The sequence below is a fragment of the Nelumbo nucifera genome, chromosome 1 (genome assembly GCF_055504915.1).
Source record: "Nelumbo nucifera cultivar China Antique chromosome 1, China Antique-T2T, whole genome shotgun sequence".
NCBI classification, from domain to species: Eukaryota; Viridiplantae; Streptophyta; class Magnoliopsida; order Proteales; family Nelumbonaceae; genus Nelumbo; species Nelumbo nucifera.
Genome location: NC_142649.1, coordinates 178,080,431 through 178,093,362, shown reverse-complemented (window position 1 = coordinate 178,093,362; position 12,932 = coordinate 178,080,431). Strand labels below are relative to the sequence as shown.

Sequence of the window (12,932 nt, the reverse complement as noted above, 5' to 3'; positions counted from 1 at the left end):
GTGTTGGTTCTTTTCTTTATTTGGTTGCAGGTGGCCCTCCCCTTCAAGCGTGCAAAGCTTGTTCAGTTCCACTCCAGTGAGGGGTTTAAAGAAGAGAAGTAAAATTTTGTGGAGATGTGCTAGAGCTGCTATTTGTTGGACAGTTTGGGAAGAAATAAATCAAAAATTATTTCATGACAAAGAAAGAAGCAAGGAAGCCCTCATAGGAATTGTTTATGTTAGGGTGGCACACTGGGTCAAGTCTTTGAAGCTTTTTGAAGCCTATTCAGTAGGAGACATCATTAGAAACTGAGAAGAAGTGGCTCGGTCAGCTCCTATGTCTAGTGCTATTAGACCTATTTGGACTCCACCAGATTTGGGTTTCATCAAATTGAACTCCGGTGGTAGCAGTGAAGGTAATCCAGGCCCTTCAAGCATAGGTGGTATTTTCAGGGATGAAGAGGGTCGAATTATTGCTATGTTCTCAGGATCTATAGGCTGGGGGGATTCTCTGAGAGCTGAAATCCTGGAAGTTCTAGAAGGAGTAAAAAGAGCTAAGCAGGTGAATATTAGTAAGCTGCTGGTGGAAGGAGACTCTCAATTGACTGTTAGTTGGTTGCAGAAGGAAGAGTCTAGCCTGTGAAAATTCTCAAATGAAAGAAAGAAAATCAAGCAGCTAACTCAGAATATGATTGTAAGGGTTCAATGGGCCAAGAGGAGCACTAATTCCATGGCTGACACCTTGGCTAAACAGGGGGTGGGAAGATCTAATTTCTTTTGGGCTATATTGTAATAGGTGTTTTCAGTTCTGTAAGTGAGGGTTAATATGTCTTGCCCCTCCAATCTGGTTGTAATTTCCATATATTTTTAATAAAATTACTGTTATTGATCAAAAAAAATGTGTCCTTCAGTTAATAGTCATGAGTATGTCAACCACTTATTCTTATGTTGCTGTTGCCCTTTTGTTTTGGTTGTATAGAACCACCTTTTTCCCTCTGTTTAACACTTCTATAGAACCTCCTCCAGATATCATGGATCTATTAAAAAATCTAACTAAACCACTCACAACCAAGAGGGAGAAATCATGTGGAGATATAGAAAGGTTACTATCTTTTGGAGTGTGGTGTGAGAGGAATGCAAGAATTTATTATAACACAAGGCAAGAACCCACTTCCATATCTTGTCGCATTGAGAGTAGCACACCAGGTCACAACTAGAGATGAGTTCAAAGGAGCCTCTATTGATTGCATCCTAAGAGGGTGGCAGAGTGTTGTCGGTTTTGCTCAACAAAGGAGGCTCATTTCATAGTCTAAGATTACACCTGCTAGTAATATATTGAAATTTATACTTTGATGGCTCTGCCCAAGGAAACCCAGGAGAGTCAAGCTTTTTTTGTATTATTTAGAGATCATTAGCATTCCTCTGTGATATTTCTTGGATGGATTTAAATAATCTTAACGAGAGAGAGAGAGAGAGAGAGAGAGAGAGATGCTCTGGAACCCTATTTCCTGATCTTAACTCAAATGAAAGATTGAATGGCACGTGCAAATGTACATGTAAGAGGAGATAGTTGGGAGAGGAAAATAAACAGACTACAGTTTTGGATGGTGGTCTGGACATAAGGCCATGGCAAGAATTGGCACTATATGGTTAATATGATATAAAAATAGTTTTGGACCTTTCAGGTCCTATGGGGGAAGACACCCCTCTAAGGGCTGGGCTGATGGTACTACTTCAAGGATTAAAATTTGCATTCTCCTCAATCAAGATAGAAAAGAAACTGAAAAGAAACTGAGGTTCTTTTTATGGGCTGGGTGGAGGAATAATTTCAAGTTTAATTTGGTAAGGTGGAATTCTGTGTGCAAATCAAGGAGAACTGGTGATTTAGGAATCAGAAATCTTAAAGTTGTTAACAAGGCTCTGCTTGGAAAATGGTGTTGGAGATTCAGCAAAGAGAGGAGCAGCCTCTGGAGAAGAATCATTGCAGAAAGGTATAGACTCACAAACCAAGGGTGGGACTTGGGTCCTAGTTTTCTCCCTCGGGGCTGTGCCTTGGGAGCAATGTTGTCTCTATCTCCCCTGATTTACTAAAAGGAATTCAAGTTCTGGTATGACAATTGGTGTGGGGACATTGCTTTAAAGGATAGGTTCCCCTCTCTCTGACATTGCACAGGATAAAGATGCTGTAGTGGATAAATGTTTTGACTTGAGGAATGGTGAAGTTATATGGAGACTCTTGACAGTATGGCCGGCCAGAAATAAGAGGAAGAGAAGAGAAGAAAAGAAGAAGAGAGAAGAGAGAGCAGAAGAGAAGGGATTTGCAATGTAACAGTGCTGGCGGCGCCAGCCTTTATTATAATATATATAGGGCGGCAGAAATAACAAGGGAAAAAGCAGACATAACAGAAGTGAAAAAACGAAATAAAAAAACACTTTAACTATCCAAACAGACCCTAACACCAACAACTAAATTATTTTAACACTCCCCCTCAAGTTGGAGCATAGATGTCAATCATGCCCAACTTGTCACATAAATCTTTGTGCCGCACATGATGAAGACCTTTGGTGAAGATATCTGCAAGTTGTTCTTCTGAGCTGACATATGGTGTACACACTTCTCTATTTTCAAGTTTCTCTCTAATAAAATGCTTGTCCACTTCAATGTGTTTCGTCCTATCATGCAGGACTGGATTAGCAGCAATATTGATGGCAGCTTTATTGTCACAGTAGAGTGACATAGGATTGCTCACTGCGAAACCCAGTTCACCAAACAGATTTCTTATCCACATGATTTCAGCAACCCCATGAGCCATCGCTCTATACTCTGCTTCAGCACTAGATCTAGCCACCACACTTTGTTTTTTACTTCTCCATGTGACCAGGTTTCCTCCTACAAAGGCACAATACCCACTAGTAGACTTTCGGTCATTGACTACTCCTGCCCAATCTACATCAGTATATACTTCCACCTTTAAGTGACCATGTTTCTAGAACAACAAACCAGCTCCGGGAAACTTCTTGAGGTATCTCAAGATCCTCTCTGCAGCTTCAAAGTGAGTTGTCCTAGGGTTGTGCATGAATTGACTAAGGACACCCACTGCATAGGCAATATCAGGCCTGGTCATAGACAAATACAAAAGTCTCCCCATGAGTCTTTGGAACTTCTTCACATCTTTCAAAAACTCTCCCTGACTGTCTCCCAGATGTGAATCAATTGGTTTTGCCCCCAACTTGCCTGTATCTTCTAGTAGATCTAGTACATATTTCCGTTGGGAAATAAAGATGCCCTTGTAAGAGCGGGCAACTTCAATTCCAAGGAAGTAACGTAAGGGGCCTAGATTTTTCACCTCAAATTGAGTGGCTAAGAATTTTTTTAGTCTCCGTATTTCAGCCTCCCAATCTCCTATGATCACTATGTCATCTACATACACAATAAGAGCTGCAATTTTACCTTCACCTCTTTTCACAAACAGAGTATGATCTGACTGGCATTGTTTGAACCCCATCTGTTGAATTGCTAAATGGAACTTACTAAACCAAGCCTGAGGTGATTGTTTCAACCCATATAAAGATTTTTTTAACCAGCACACCTTTTGTTCACTGCCTTTGGCACAGAACCCTGGTGGTTGGGTCATGTACACTTCCTCTTCCAACTCACCATTCAAGAAAGCATTTTTGATGTCCAGTTGGTGAATTTCCCAGTCAAGATTTGCTGCCAATGAAAGAAGAATCCCGATAGAGTTCATCTTGGCTACTGGAGCAAAAGTCTCTGCATAGTCCACTCCATATACCTGTGTAAAGCCTCTTGCTACCAGTCTAGCCTTGTACCTTTCAACTGTTCCATCAGCCTTGTGTTTCACTGTGAACACCCACTTGCAAACCACTGGTTCCTTCCCTTCAAAAAGGTCTACCAACTCCCAAGTGCCATTTTTGTGTAAAGCATCAATTTCTTCCTGCATTGCATCTGTCCATTCAGGTTTAGATAAAGCTTCTGCCACATTCTTAGGAACGGGGACACTGTCCACAGAAGAGAGAAAGGCACGGTATGAAGGTGAAACATGATCATAGGACACAAAATTAGAGATAGGATGATTAGTGGTACAAGACCTAACACCCTTTCTCTTAGCAATAGGAATATTAAGATCATTGATGACAGGTGAATCAACATTTAGAGGAACAGACATATCAACAGGAGCAAGTGTACCTGGCTAATGAGACGGATCTGCCTCGGGTGAATCCGATGATGTTGGTTGCATAGTGTCAGGTTCCATGGCTCTTGAACTCTGCTAACTTTTATGGCGACGATGAAAAACCCGGAATGGAGGAGGATCGGGTAAAGGAGGTAGTTGAGTTTGAGTCGCCTACTTCTCCTCAACCCTACTCTCCCCCTGAGGAGAAACCAAGAAAAAAGGTTGATTCTCAAAGAAGGATACATCAATGGAGACATAGTACTTGCGAGAGGTAGGATCATAACAGCGATACCCCTTTTGAGATAAAGGGTAACCAAGAAAAACACAAGGAATAGCCCGAGGATCAAGCTTACTGCGAGTAGGGGACAGGTTATGGACAAAACAACGACACCCAAAAACACGCATCGGAATGGTGGACAACGGGGCTGTAGGGAACAAAAGCTTATGTGGGGCCTTATACTCTAGTAGCCGAGAGGGCATGCGATTGATGATATATGTAGCACACATGACAGCATCCATCCAAAACCGTTTTGGCACATTCATATGAATTAATAAGCCACGAGCTACTTCAAGAAGGTGGCGGTTCTTCCGTTCAGCCACACCATTTTGTTGGGGTGTCCTGGCACAAGAACTTCGCTGAAGTGACCCACTCGAAGCAAAAAACTCCGTGAGATCACTATGGAAATATTCCTTCGCATTGTCCGACTGGAAGATATGGATTTCCGTTTGGAACTGAGTGAACACCATGCATTGAAAATCTTTCACAATTTTTGGCACTTCATCTCGAGATCGCATAGGGTAAAGCCAAGTGTATCTAGAATAATCATCAATCAAGGTAATGAATAACTTATAGCCAGCCTTAGTAGGTAGAGTAACAGGGCCCCAAACATCAAAATAAACAATATGAAATGGAAATTCAGATCTTTTATTTCGCAAAAGTAAAGAACTTCTACAATGCTTACTCAATTGACAAGTCTGACACTGTAAGTCTGTAACTGACTCACTGACAAGGACTCAAACAACTTTGGAAACATAACTTTTAATGACTCAAAAGAAAGATGACCTAGACGACTATGCCATAAATAGACTTGACTCTCACTTGACGAACTCATGGACTCTGTAGCCACAAGACCAGCATTATTCTCCAACACGTAGAGACCATCCACCATGCTTCCTCTACCAATCATCTTCCCCGAGGCCAAATCCTGAAACACACATGAAGATGGAAAAAAAGTGATTGAGCAGTTCAAGGAGTGAGTTAGACTACTAATGGTCAGCAAATTAATAGGTAATTTCGGAACATGCAGTACATTAGGAAGGGTAAGGCCAAGTGGGAGAGGTATGGTACCTCGGCTAGCTATGGTAGAAAAAGAACCATCAGCTAGTCTTACCTTATCTCTCCCAGAGAGAAGGTTGTATGTCTGAAACAAATTTGACTTACCGGTCATGTGATTTGAGGCTGTGGAGTCAATAATCCAAGGAGAATCATTGGTATGAGATGACACATGGAAGGTTGTGGCAGCATTACCTGATGTAGACGCAAACGAGGTAGAGGGAGTAGGACCAGAATCCATCTGGCGGAGAGTCCTACCATACAATTCCAAATGTTCACGAAAGGAGTTGATAATATCTTCCTTAGGTTCAGAACTGGGATGCCTCTCCTAAGTTACCAAAGGACTAGTCTCTATCGACGCCATATTAGCTAAGTTATACCTTTTTTGATTTTGCTGGCCTGGTTTCTTACCCTGATCAGGTGTTGACTTCTTACCCAAATCCTGTGCCCATTTAGGTTTTCCATGGAGATCCCAACATGTATCTCTCGTGTGTCGTGTCTTCTGGCAGTGAGTGCACCAAAGTTTGCTCTTATCATCTATTTTTTTCTGAGAGTCACCTTTTTTAAAACCACCTCCGACATTTGTGTCTGAATTTCCCCGAACAGCTAGGGCAACTGACTCCCCTTCTACACCATTCATCACACTTCTTCTACTCTCTTCTGACTGCACCAAAGCATATACCTCTTGAACTGATGGCAAGTCTTTACTACCCAAGATCTGCACCCTGATGGACTCATACTAAGGATTCAGCCCTAGGAGGAAGGCAAAAACTCGTTGTTGAGATACAAGTGACTTATATGCCTTTGCATCTTCATCACACTTCCAATTCACATTATGATAGTGATCAAGTTCTTTCCATATCGATGTCAAATCAGAATAGTACATCGAGAGACTCCTCTCCCCTTGCTTGCAAGTAGAGGATTCAGCTTGCAGTTGATATATCTTGGCATAGTGTCTCTGCTCTGAATAGGTGGACTTCGCTTGTTCCCTCACAAGCAGTTTCAGCCCACATAAAAGTCTTCCTTATTAGTGGCAGCATGGAAACCAAGAGCCAAGACATCACCATACTATTCTCTTGGTTCCACCTATCATATTCAGCACTTCCATACTTCGGTTCCTTCACTCTCCCATTGATGTATCCTATTTTCCCCCTAGCAGTGATGTAGAGTTTTATTCCCCTAGACCACTCAAGGTAGTTCAGACCATCAAAGGGAATAACAGCCATGGGAAAACTTATATCCATTCCCCCACTCACTCCATTGTGGCTCCCTGAAATCTCTGAAGTAGCAGAATTCTCAGACGACATGATCAAAACAGATAATTAGTCCCAAACACCAGACTTAGGACCCCTCCTTACCCCACAAAACAATGCTCCACTCAGTCCACACCCATACACTTGGGTTTAAAAACAAGCTGAGCACAAACAGTACCAAATTCAGGACAAAACAGAGGCAATATTCGGCAGATTGTCTAAAGCCATTAATCAGCAGGAGAGATCCTTATCACTTATAATCAAGTCAAATTATTGAGATGACAGGTCATCCTTGACCTACAGTCGTCTTAACACATGAACAGGATCACACGATCCAAAAAAACGGAGGTATACAGATCCGACAGCATTCAGCAGCCCAAATTCATTTGGTTTTCACTTGGTACACGACCAAGAAGGGTAAAGAAGAGAAAACGGAAGAACTGTACCAGTTGTAGAGCTGTTTTCCTCAATCCAGATTCAAATCTCTGTTCCACCCAGGTTCAGCAGGTCTGTTCGATCTGTTCTCTCAGTAAAGGTTGTTCGATCTGCTCTCTTTAGTCAGTATTCCCGCTATGATACCATCTTGATAGTATGGCCGGCCAGAAATAAGAGGAAGAGAAGAGAAGAGAAGAGAAGAAGAAGAGAGAAGAGAGAGTAGAAGAGAAGGGATTTGCAATGTAACATTGTTGGCGGCGCCAGCCTTTATTATAATATATATAGGGCGGCAGAAATAACAAGGGAAAAGACCCTTGTGCCCCTGAGTACAATAACAGACATAACAGAAGTGAAAAAACGAAATAAAAAAAAAAAAACACTTTAACTAGCCAAACAGACCCTAACACCAACAACTAAATTATTTTAACAGAGACCTACCTTCAGAAGAAACCTTAATGATTGGGAAATAGGTCCATTAACAGATCTTCTAAATCAGATTCACAGTTTCAAGCCCAACCCACAATCAGATGATGAAAGAATTTGGGCTTGGGAGGCTTGTGGAACTTTCTCATCTATGTCTTTCTACAACCACCTTGTGGCCGAGGAGGAAGGAGACTTCCCTTGGAATTTAATATGGAAGTCCTTTTTTTGCTAGAAATAAAGTAGCCTTCCTGGTTTGGACTGCACCACTCGATAAGTGCATAACCACAGATCGGCTGGTCAGAAGGGGAATGCAGCTTCCTAGTCTCTGCTGCCCTTTCTGCACGGAAGCTCCTGAATCTTCCAACTACATTTTTATCCACTGCAACTTCTCTCAGAAGCTTCGGGAAATGGCTCTCTCCTGTTTCGATGTTTCTTATTGTCCTCCTGCTTCAGTCCTTCAGCTGCTTCAGGGATGGACCATTGAGGGTCTGAATGCAAGTGGCAAGCTGCTTTGGAAGATCTTTCCAGCTGCTATCTTTTGGGCCCTCTAGAAGGAAAGGAACAGCCAGATTTTTGATAATCTTTCTAATGACATAGTTTCAGTCGAGAACAAAACTATAGGTCTTCTTTGTTCCTGGTTAAATGTACAAAGAGCTTTCACTGGAGTTCAGCTTATTCCTTTTTTGCAAACTGGACCTTTTTTTATCTGATCTATCAGATCTTTTGTAAATTCCTAATGTTAAGGTCCTCATTGTACATGGGCTGGTGTATCTAGTTTCCTTTTGCAATATAATACTTTACCTTTTTCAAAAAAAAAAGGTAGAATAATGAGATGGTGGAAGAACACTGTCAGGTAGTAAACTAGTAACTGATAGGATGCCTTCTTCTGAAAACTGGCCTTAGGAACTCAGCTTTATGATCGTTAACGAATTCATTGGCTCGTTCAAGTGGATCCCTAGATTTTTTTTTCTTTTTTTTTTGTGTGTGTGGGGGGGGGCATCTGATATAAAGAAAGAGTGAGGCATCATGGGAAGGAACCAAATAATCACAAAACTACTAGTAATAACATTATAGACCACAGTTGCACACAGTAGCACACACTTCGGTTAGAAAAACCAGAGCCACTACATTTTGGGTAACTCCCCCAGAAGGTCTTTTTAAACTGAATTTTGACGGAAACAGCCAGGGTAACCCAGGACCATCTGGCATTGGAGGAGTATTGAGGAATGAAAATGGCAACATCATATCCTTATTCTCAGGCCCGATAGGGATAGGGGACTCTACAAGAGCTGAGATATTGGCTGCAGTACAGGGAATTTGGATTGCTAATCAACTAGGAGTGGAGAACCTTTTGATTGAAGGGGATTCTAAGGTGATTGTGGGCTGGCTGTCAAATCCAGACTCAGTAGTTTGGAGTTATAGGGATCTCATCAAATAAGTTAAATGTTTAACAAGGCACATAACATGTAGATATCAGTGGATGGGTAGGGAGGTAAATGCTTTGGCTGATCATCTTGCTAAACAGGGGTCTACTAGGGACCATTATTCTGGGCAGAATTGTAATTTTATTTCTGATCTCTTGTAATGGTTAGGGGAGGCTGCATCTCATGCCTCTCCAAGGATTCTTGTAAAATCTTATTCCGCTTGTTTAATGAAATCATTTTCAATTATCGAAAAAAAAAAAAAAACATTATAGACCAGCTTGCAACTCTGTTATGCAGTCCAAAGTGTGACTGATGTTTATCCTTTCTTATAACAAACTAGTTGTCAAGATGGAAACAGTAAATAAAAGAGGGAAATCCATGAAATAAACAAGAAACATACTAGAATATTGAATTAAAAACTAATTAACATGAATAAGGTACACACACATGCTCCAAAGAAACTAACCTCACAAACTTCTCTTGCCGGCTGTTCATCATTTTGGTTTGTTCAGTGAACAATGTTCAATACAGAGAATCAACCTTTGAATTCTCAAGAATGAAACCGAAGTCCTTCCATGTTCTAGATGCAGCCTTTTATCGCTACCACATGATAATGCCAGTCCATGAAATGCAGAACAACTTCTAGATAGGACCACTCTCTCTTCTCTCAAAAGCGAAGTGTACCAAAAGGCAAGGCCTGGCAAAAGGCATAAGCTTTAAAATAAATATCACATGTTTAAAGGCAAAACATTCTCGAGAACAGGCAACTACAACAGATTTACATCATCTACTTAAATGAACAATAACAGCTAGTGTTTCAATAACAACTAACAGTAATCATGCAAGCCTTTTAGCTCAATAAATATGCACAAAATACAAATATATCATGAATTGCAAATTCATATGTTTAATTTGATAATTAAAATTTCCATGGTTTAGGTTAGAAATGCAACATATAATAAAGAACCACCTGCCTTTGTCCCATTTACAAGGTAACTGATATAACATTTGAGCTTGAGATAAGCCCAGACTTATGGATATTATGCCATAAGGTCATGGTGCCTAGCATTGAGGCACCATTCAACACTCAAATGTGGTCTAGGGGACCTGTGCTTAACCTTTACACCTTTTGTTCCCTCTCAACTACTTATCTCCCATAAAAATAACTTAAGCTTTTATGAGTTTACATGAGAATACATGAACATAGCCAATGAGAAATATTGGATAATTGCAAAAAAATGCTATTGGAATCCCCAAAATACAAAATGGTTACAAGAGCCTGCACATTACACACACTTCAGCACACTTTGACATAGCAATGATCCAACAGCCGTGCTAATAGTACAGCTTGGGCTGAAACGTATTTGGTCTTGTTTTTAGATAATAACTATTTTCTATTTTTTGCATATTAGCAACTTATCTTAAACTCATGGAATTATTTTTTGGGACTTTTGGATTTCCATCTTGTACCATCATGAATCTTTAGTGTCGAAACACCCATTAGTGAAAGCGCCAACTGCATTAACTAACCATTTTAGACCCGTAGAGTGGTCATCTGAAACGAAGCATTTACAAAATCCCAGTTGCTTTAATACCAGCCAACTAAAAATAAAAAAATTAAAAATTAAAAAAAAAAAGCCAATAAAACAAAACTCTGGATTGACTGAGTAAACATGCTTAAAAAGTACCATAGATCGTGAAGTTTTAGTTGAAACTATGAGGAGAACTAAATTCGAACCATTTCTATCGTAGTTACATGGTAATTCTAAAAACATTTCAGAACTTGAACAAGTAAAAGATAGTTGACCCATACAATCAGACTTACGGGGACAGTAACTACAGTAAAACAAATGAAGCAGGAAAAAGAATTAACAAACCAAGCAGAAAATATGAGAACTCCAACCATTTATGACAATTTGTAAGAGCTTACCTGGCTTTCTTGCACAGTTCAATTCAGAGTGAGACGAGGAGAAATCAAGCAGAGTTGGGACCGAGACAAAAAAAGGATGGAGCGGATTAAACAAAGGACAAGATTACCTGTTCCATGGAGGTTGGAAAGAACAGGTGTTCTTCCAGAGAGAGAGAGAGTTTCTTGAATTACAGGCGGACTACCGATGAAGGTTCGTGGAGAAATCTAGGGCAACGACCGTCTGAATTGTTTATTGGTTTATTGGAGTATCAAAAAGCAGGTTTGGTTGTTGTACAGTAACGATAGATAGGGAGAGGCGATGAAGATGGAGTCCACGACGGGAGAACAGTAAGAATGACTGGCTATGGGGTCCATATACATCAGGAAGGCCTAGGGAGAGATTCTTTAGAAAGTTGAGCGCCAAGATATTAATCAAGTAACTGTTTCCGTTGGACGGGTCAAATACCGTGCACAGCTTCTGTTGACGAAAAAGCCAGTCACGCCGGATTGGATTGGATATCATTTCGATCTAAAGCCGTTGAAAAACCTTTGCTCCTTTGAGCAAATGGTCCTTTTCACGGTGGATGATAAGGCCACGCGTCCTTTTCTAAAAAATTTCTGAACTTGTGGACGGGGTCGCTTTTTAAGTTTTAACGTAACCGTGAAAAAGGGTTAGAACTTTGAAGAATCGAAAGTCTCAAAGTCAACTCTATTAAACCATTTCATGGCAGCTGGTGGATTAAGGGGATAAATAGATGCTCTTAATAACACCAATTATTTTTTCCAAACTAATGAAATCAATTCATTGTTCCATTTCAGATATAAATATATATATATAAAGAGAGACTCGTATTAGATGCACAAATTTATATATCAAGTTATCAACCAACCACTGAACCACGTTAAAGGCCTCTTTCGTTCACGTTTTACATATTTAAAAGTGTATTTTCATATTGTACTTTAGGCTTTTTTGTAATACAAATATTATTTTGTATCGTACATATTTTGTATCATACATATTTATATCCTATATATTTATATTTGTATTATTTTCAAACTGAGCCTTAACGTTTTAACGTTTAACAAGATAATCAGAGATGATTTCGGATCTCCCGCCCACGAGAATCCTATTCACGCCTATTCATAATACATCATCCCCCGTGAATTGGTAACATCTCCCCCTGTATAATACTATGCAGAGGATGAGATATTCTTCATGTATAACTGTAATAAACGTGGGTAGAGTTCTCGTGGACAGGAGATCCGAACTCATCAAAGATATCATTGTGGTTTTTCCATGAGACTTTTGGACTTCATCAATATAATTTTTTGAGAAATATGTCTTGTAACATCATATAATTTAATTAGTAACTTCATCTAGAGAGATGCATTTATGGGATTTATCATTAGTCATTTGGTTGAGAGTAGAAACATCAATTTTTTATCAACTCAAAATATTTTTTATAAGAAAAAAATATCTTTATCACAAATTTTTATTGAGGGATCTAAACATTGCAATTAAAAATAACAACGATACCAAATGCAACCTTGACATTTAGTTTAATTTGATACTTTATTTGGAAGGGTAATATTCTTCCAAAATGCTATACGAACCAACCCAAGTTTCACCCCTACTAATAGCCTACCAAAAAAACATACATCAAATAAGTTTCTCTCGTTCCCTCATGTTACAAGAAAGATATTATAACCCGTCATGACAAGATATAGCTCAGTTTGGAAGGAGTACAAATGCAAATATGTACAGTACAATTACATACAAAGTAATACATAATATAAAGTTTTGCACTCTACATATTTGTATTTATACTCCTTTCAAACTAAGGTTAAAGTACAAATTAAAGCATGTTTTTGCTTGGATGATGGTTGAGCTGGCCAAGGATGTCAAGTGGCAACCTCTGCATCCGTCCTCTCTCTCAAGCCACGTCGACATCGTGTGACGAAAGAGCACAGCTAAGGAGTGCCCTA

The 12,932-nt window shown here is 39.8% G+C and overlaps 1 protein-coding gene across 3 annotated transcripts in view; it reads right to left on the bottom strand.

Moving 5' to 3' along the window:
* Nucleotides 1–11,377, bottom strand: part of LOC104600375 (cyclic nucleotide-gated ion channel 1) — a 38,367-nt gene extending 26,990 nt beyond the window's left edge. The window contains exons 1-3 of one of the 3 annotated variants that reach the window (XM_088895412.1): nt 10,968–11,353; nt 10,568–10,639; nt 9,504–9,734 (exon numbers count right to left, since the gene is read on the bottom strand). In XM_088895412.1, coding sequence (XP_088751538.1) covers nt 9,504–9,535 — 32 coding nt within the window. In that variant the 5' untranslated portion in view covers nt 9,536–9,734; nt 10,568–10,639; nt 10,968–11,353. Of the gene's footprint in view, nt 1–9,503; nt 9,735–10,567; nt 10,640–10,967 lie in introns of all 3 variants that reach the window. The other 2 variants (XM_010263280.3, XM_010263282.3) reach the window with 2 other exon arrangements.
* Between the last annotated feature and the right edge of the window lie 1,555 nt (nt 11,378–12,932).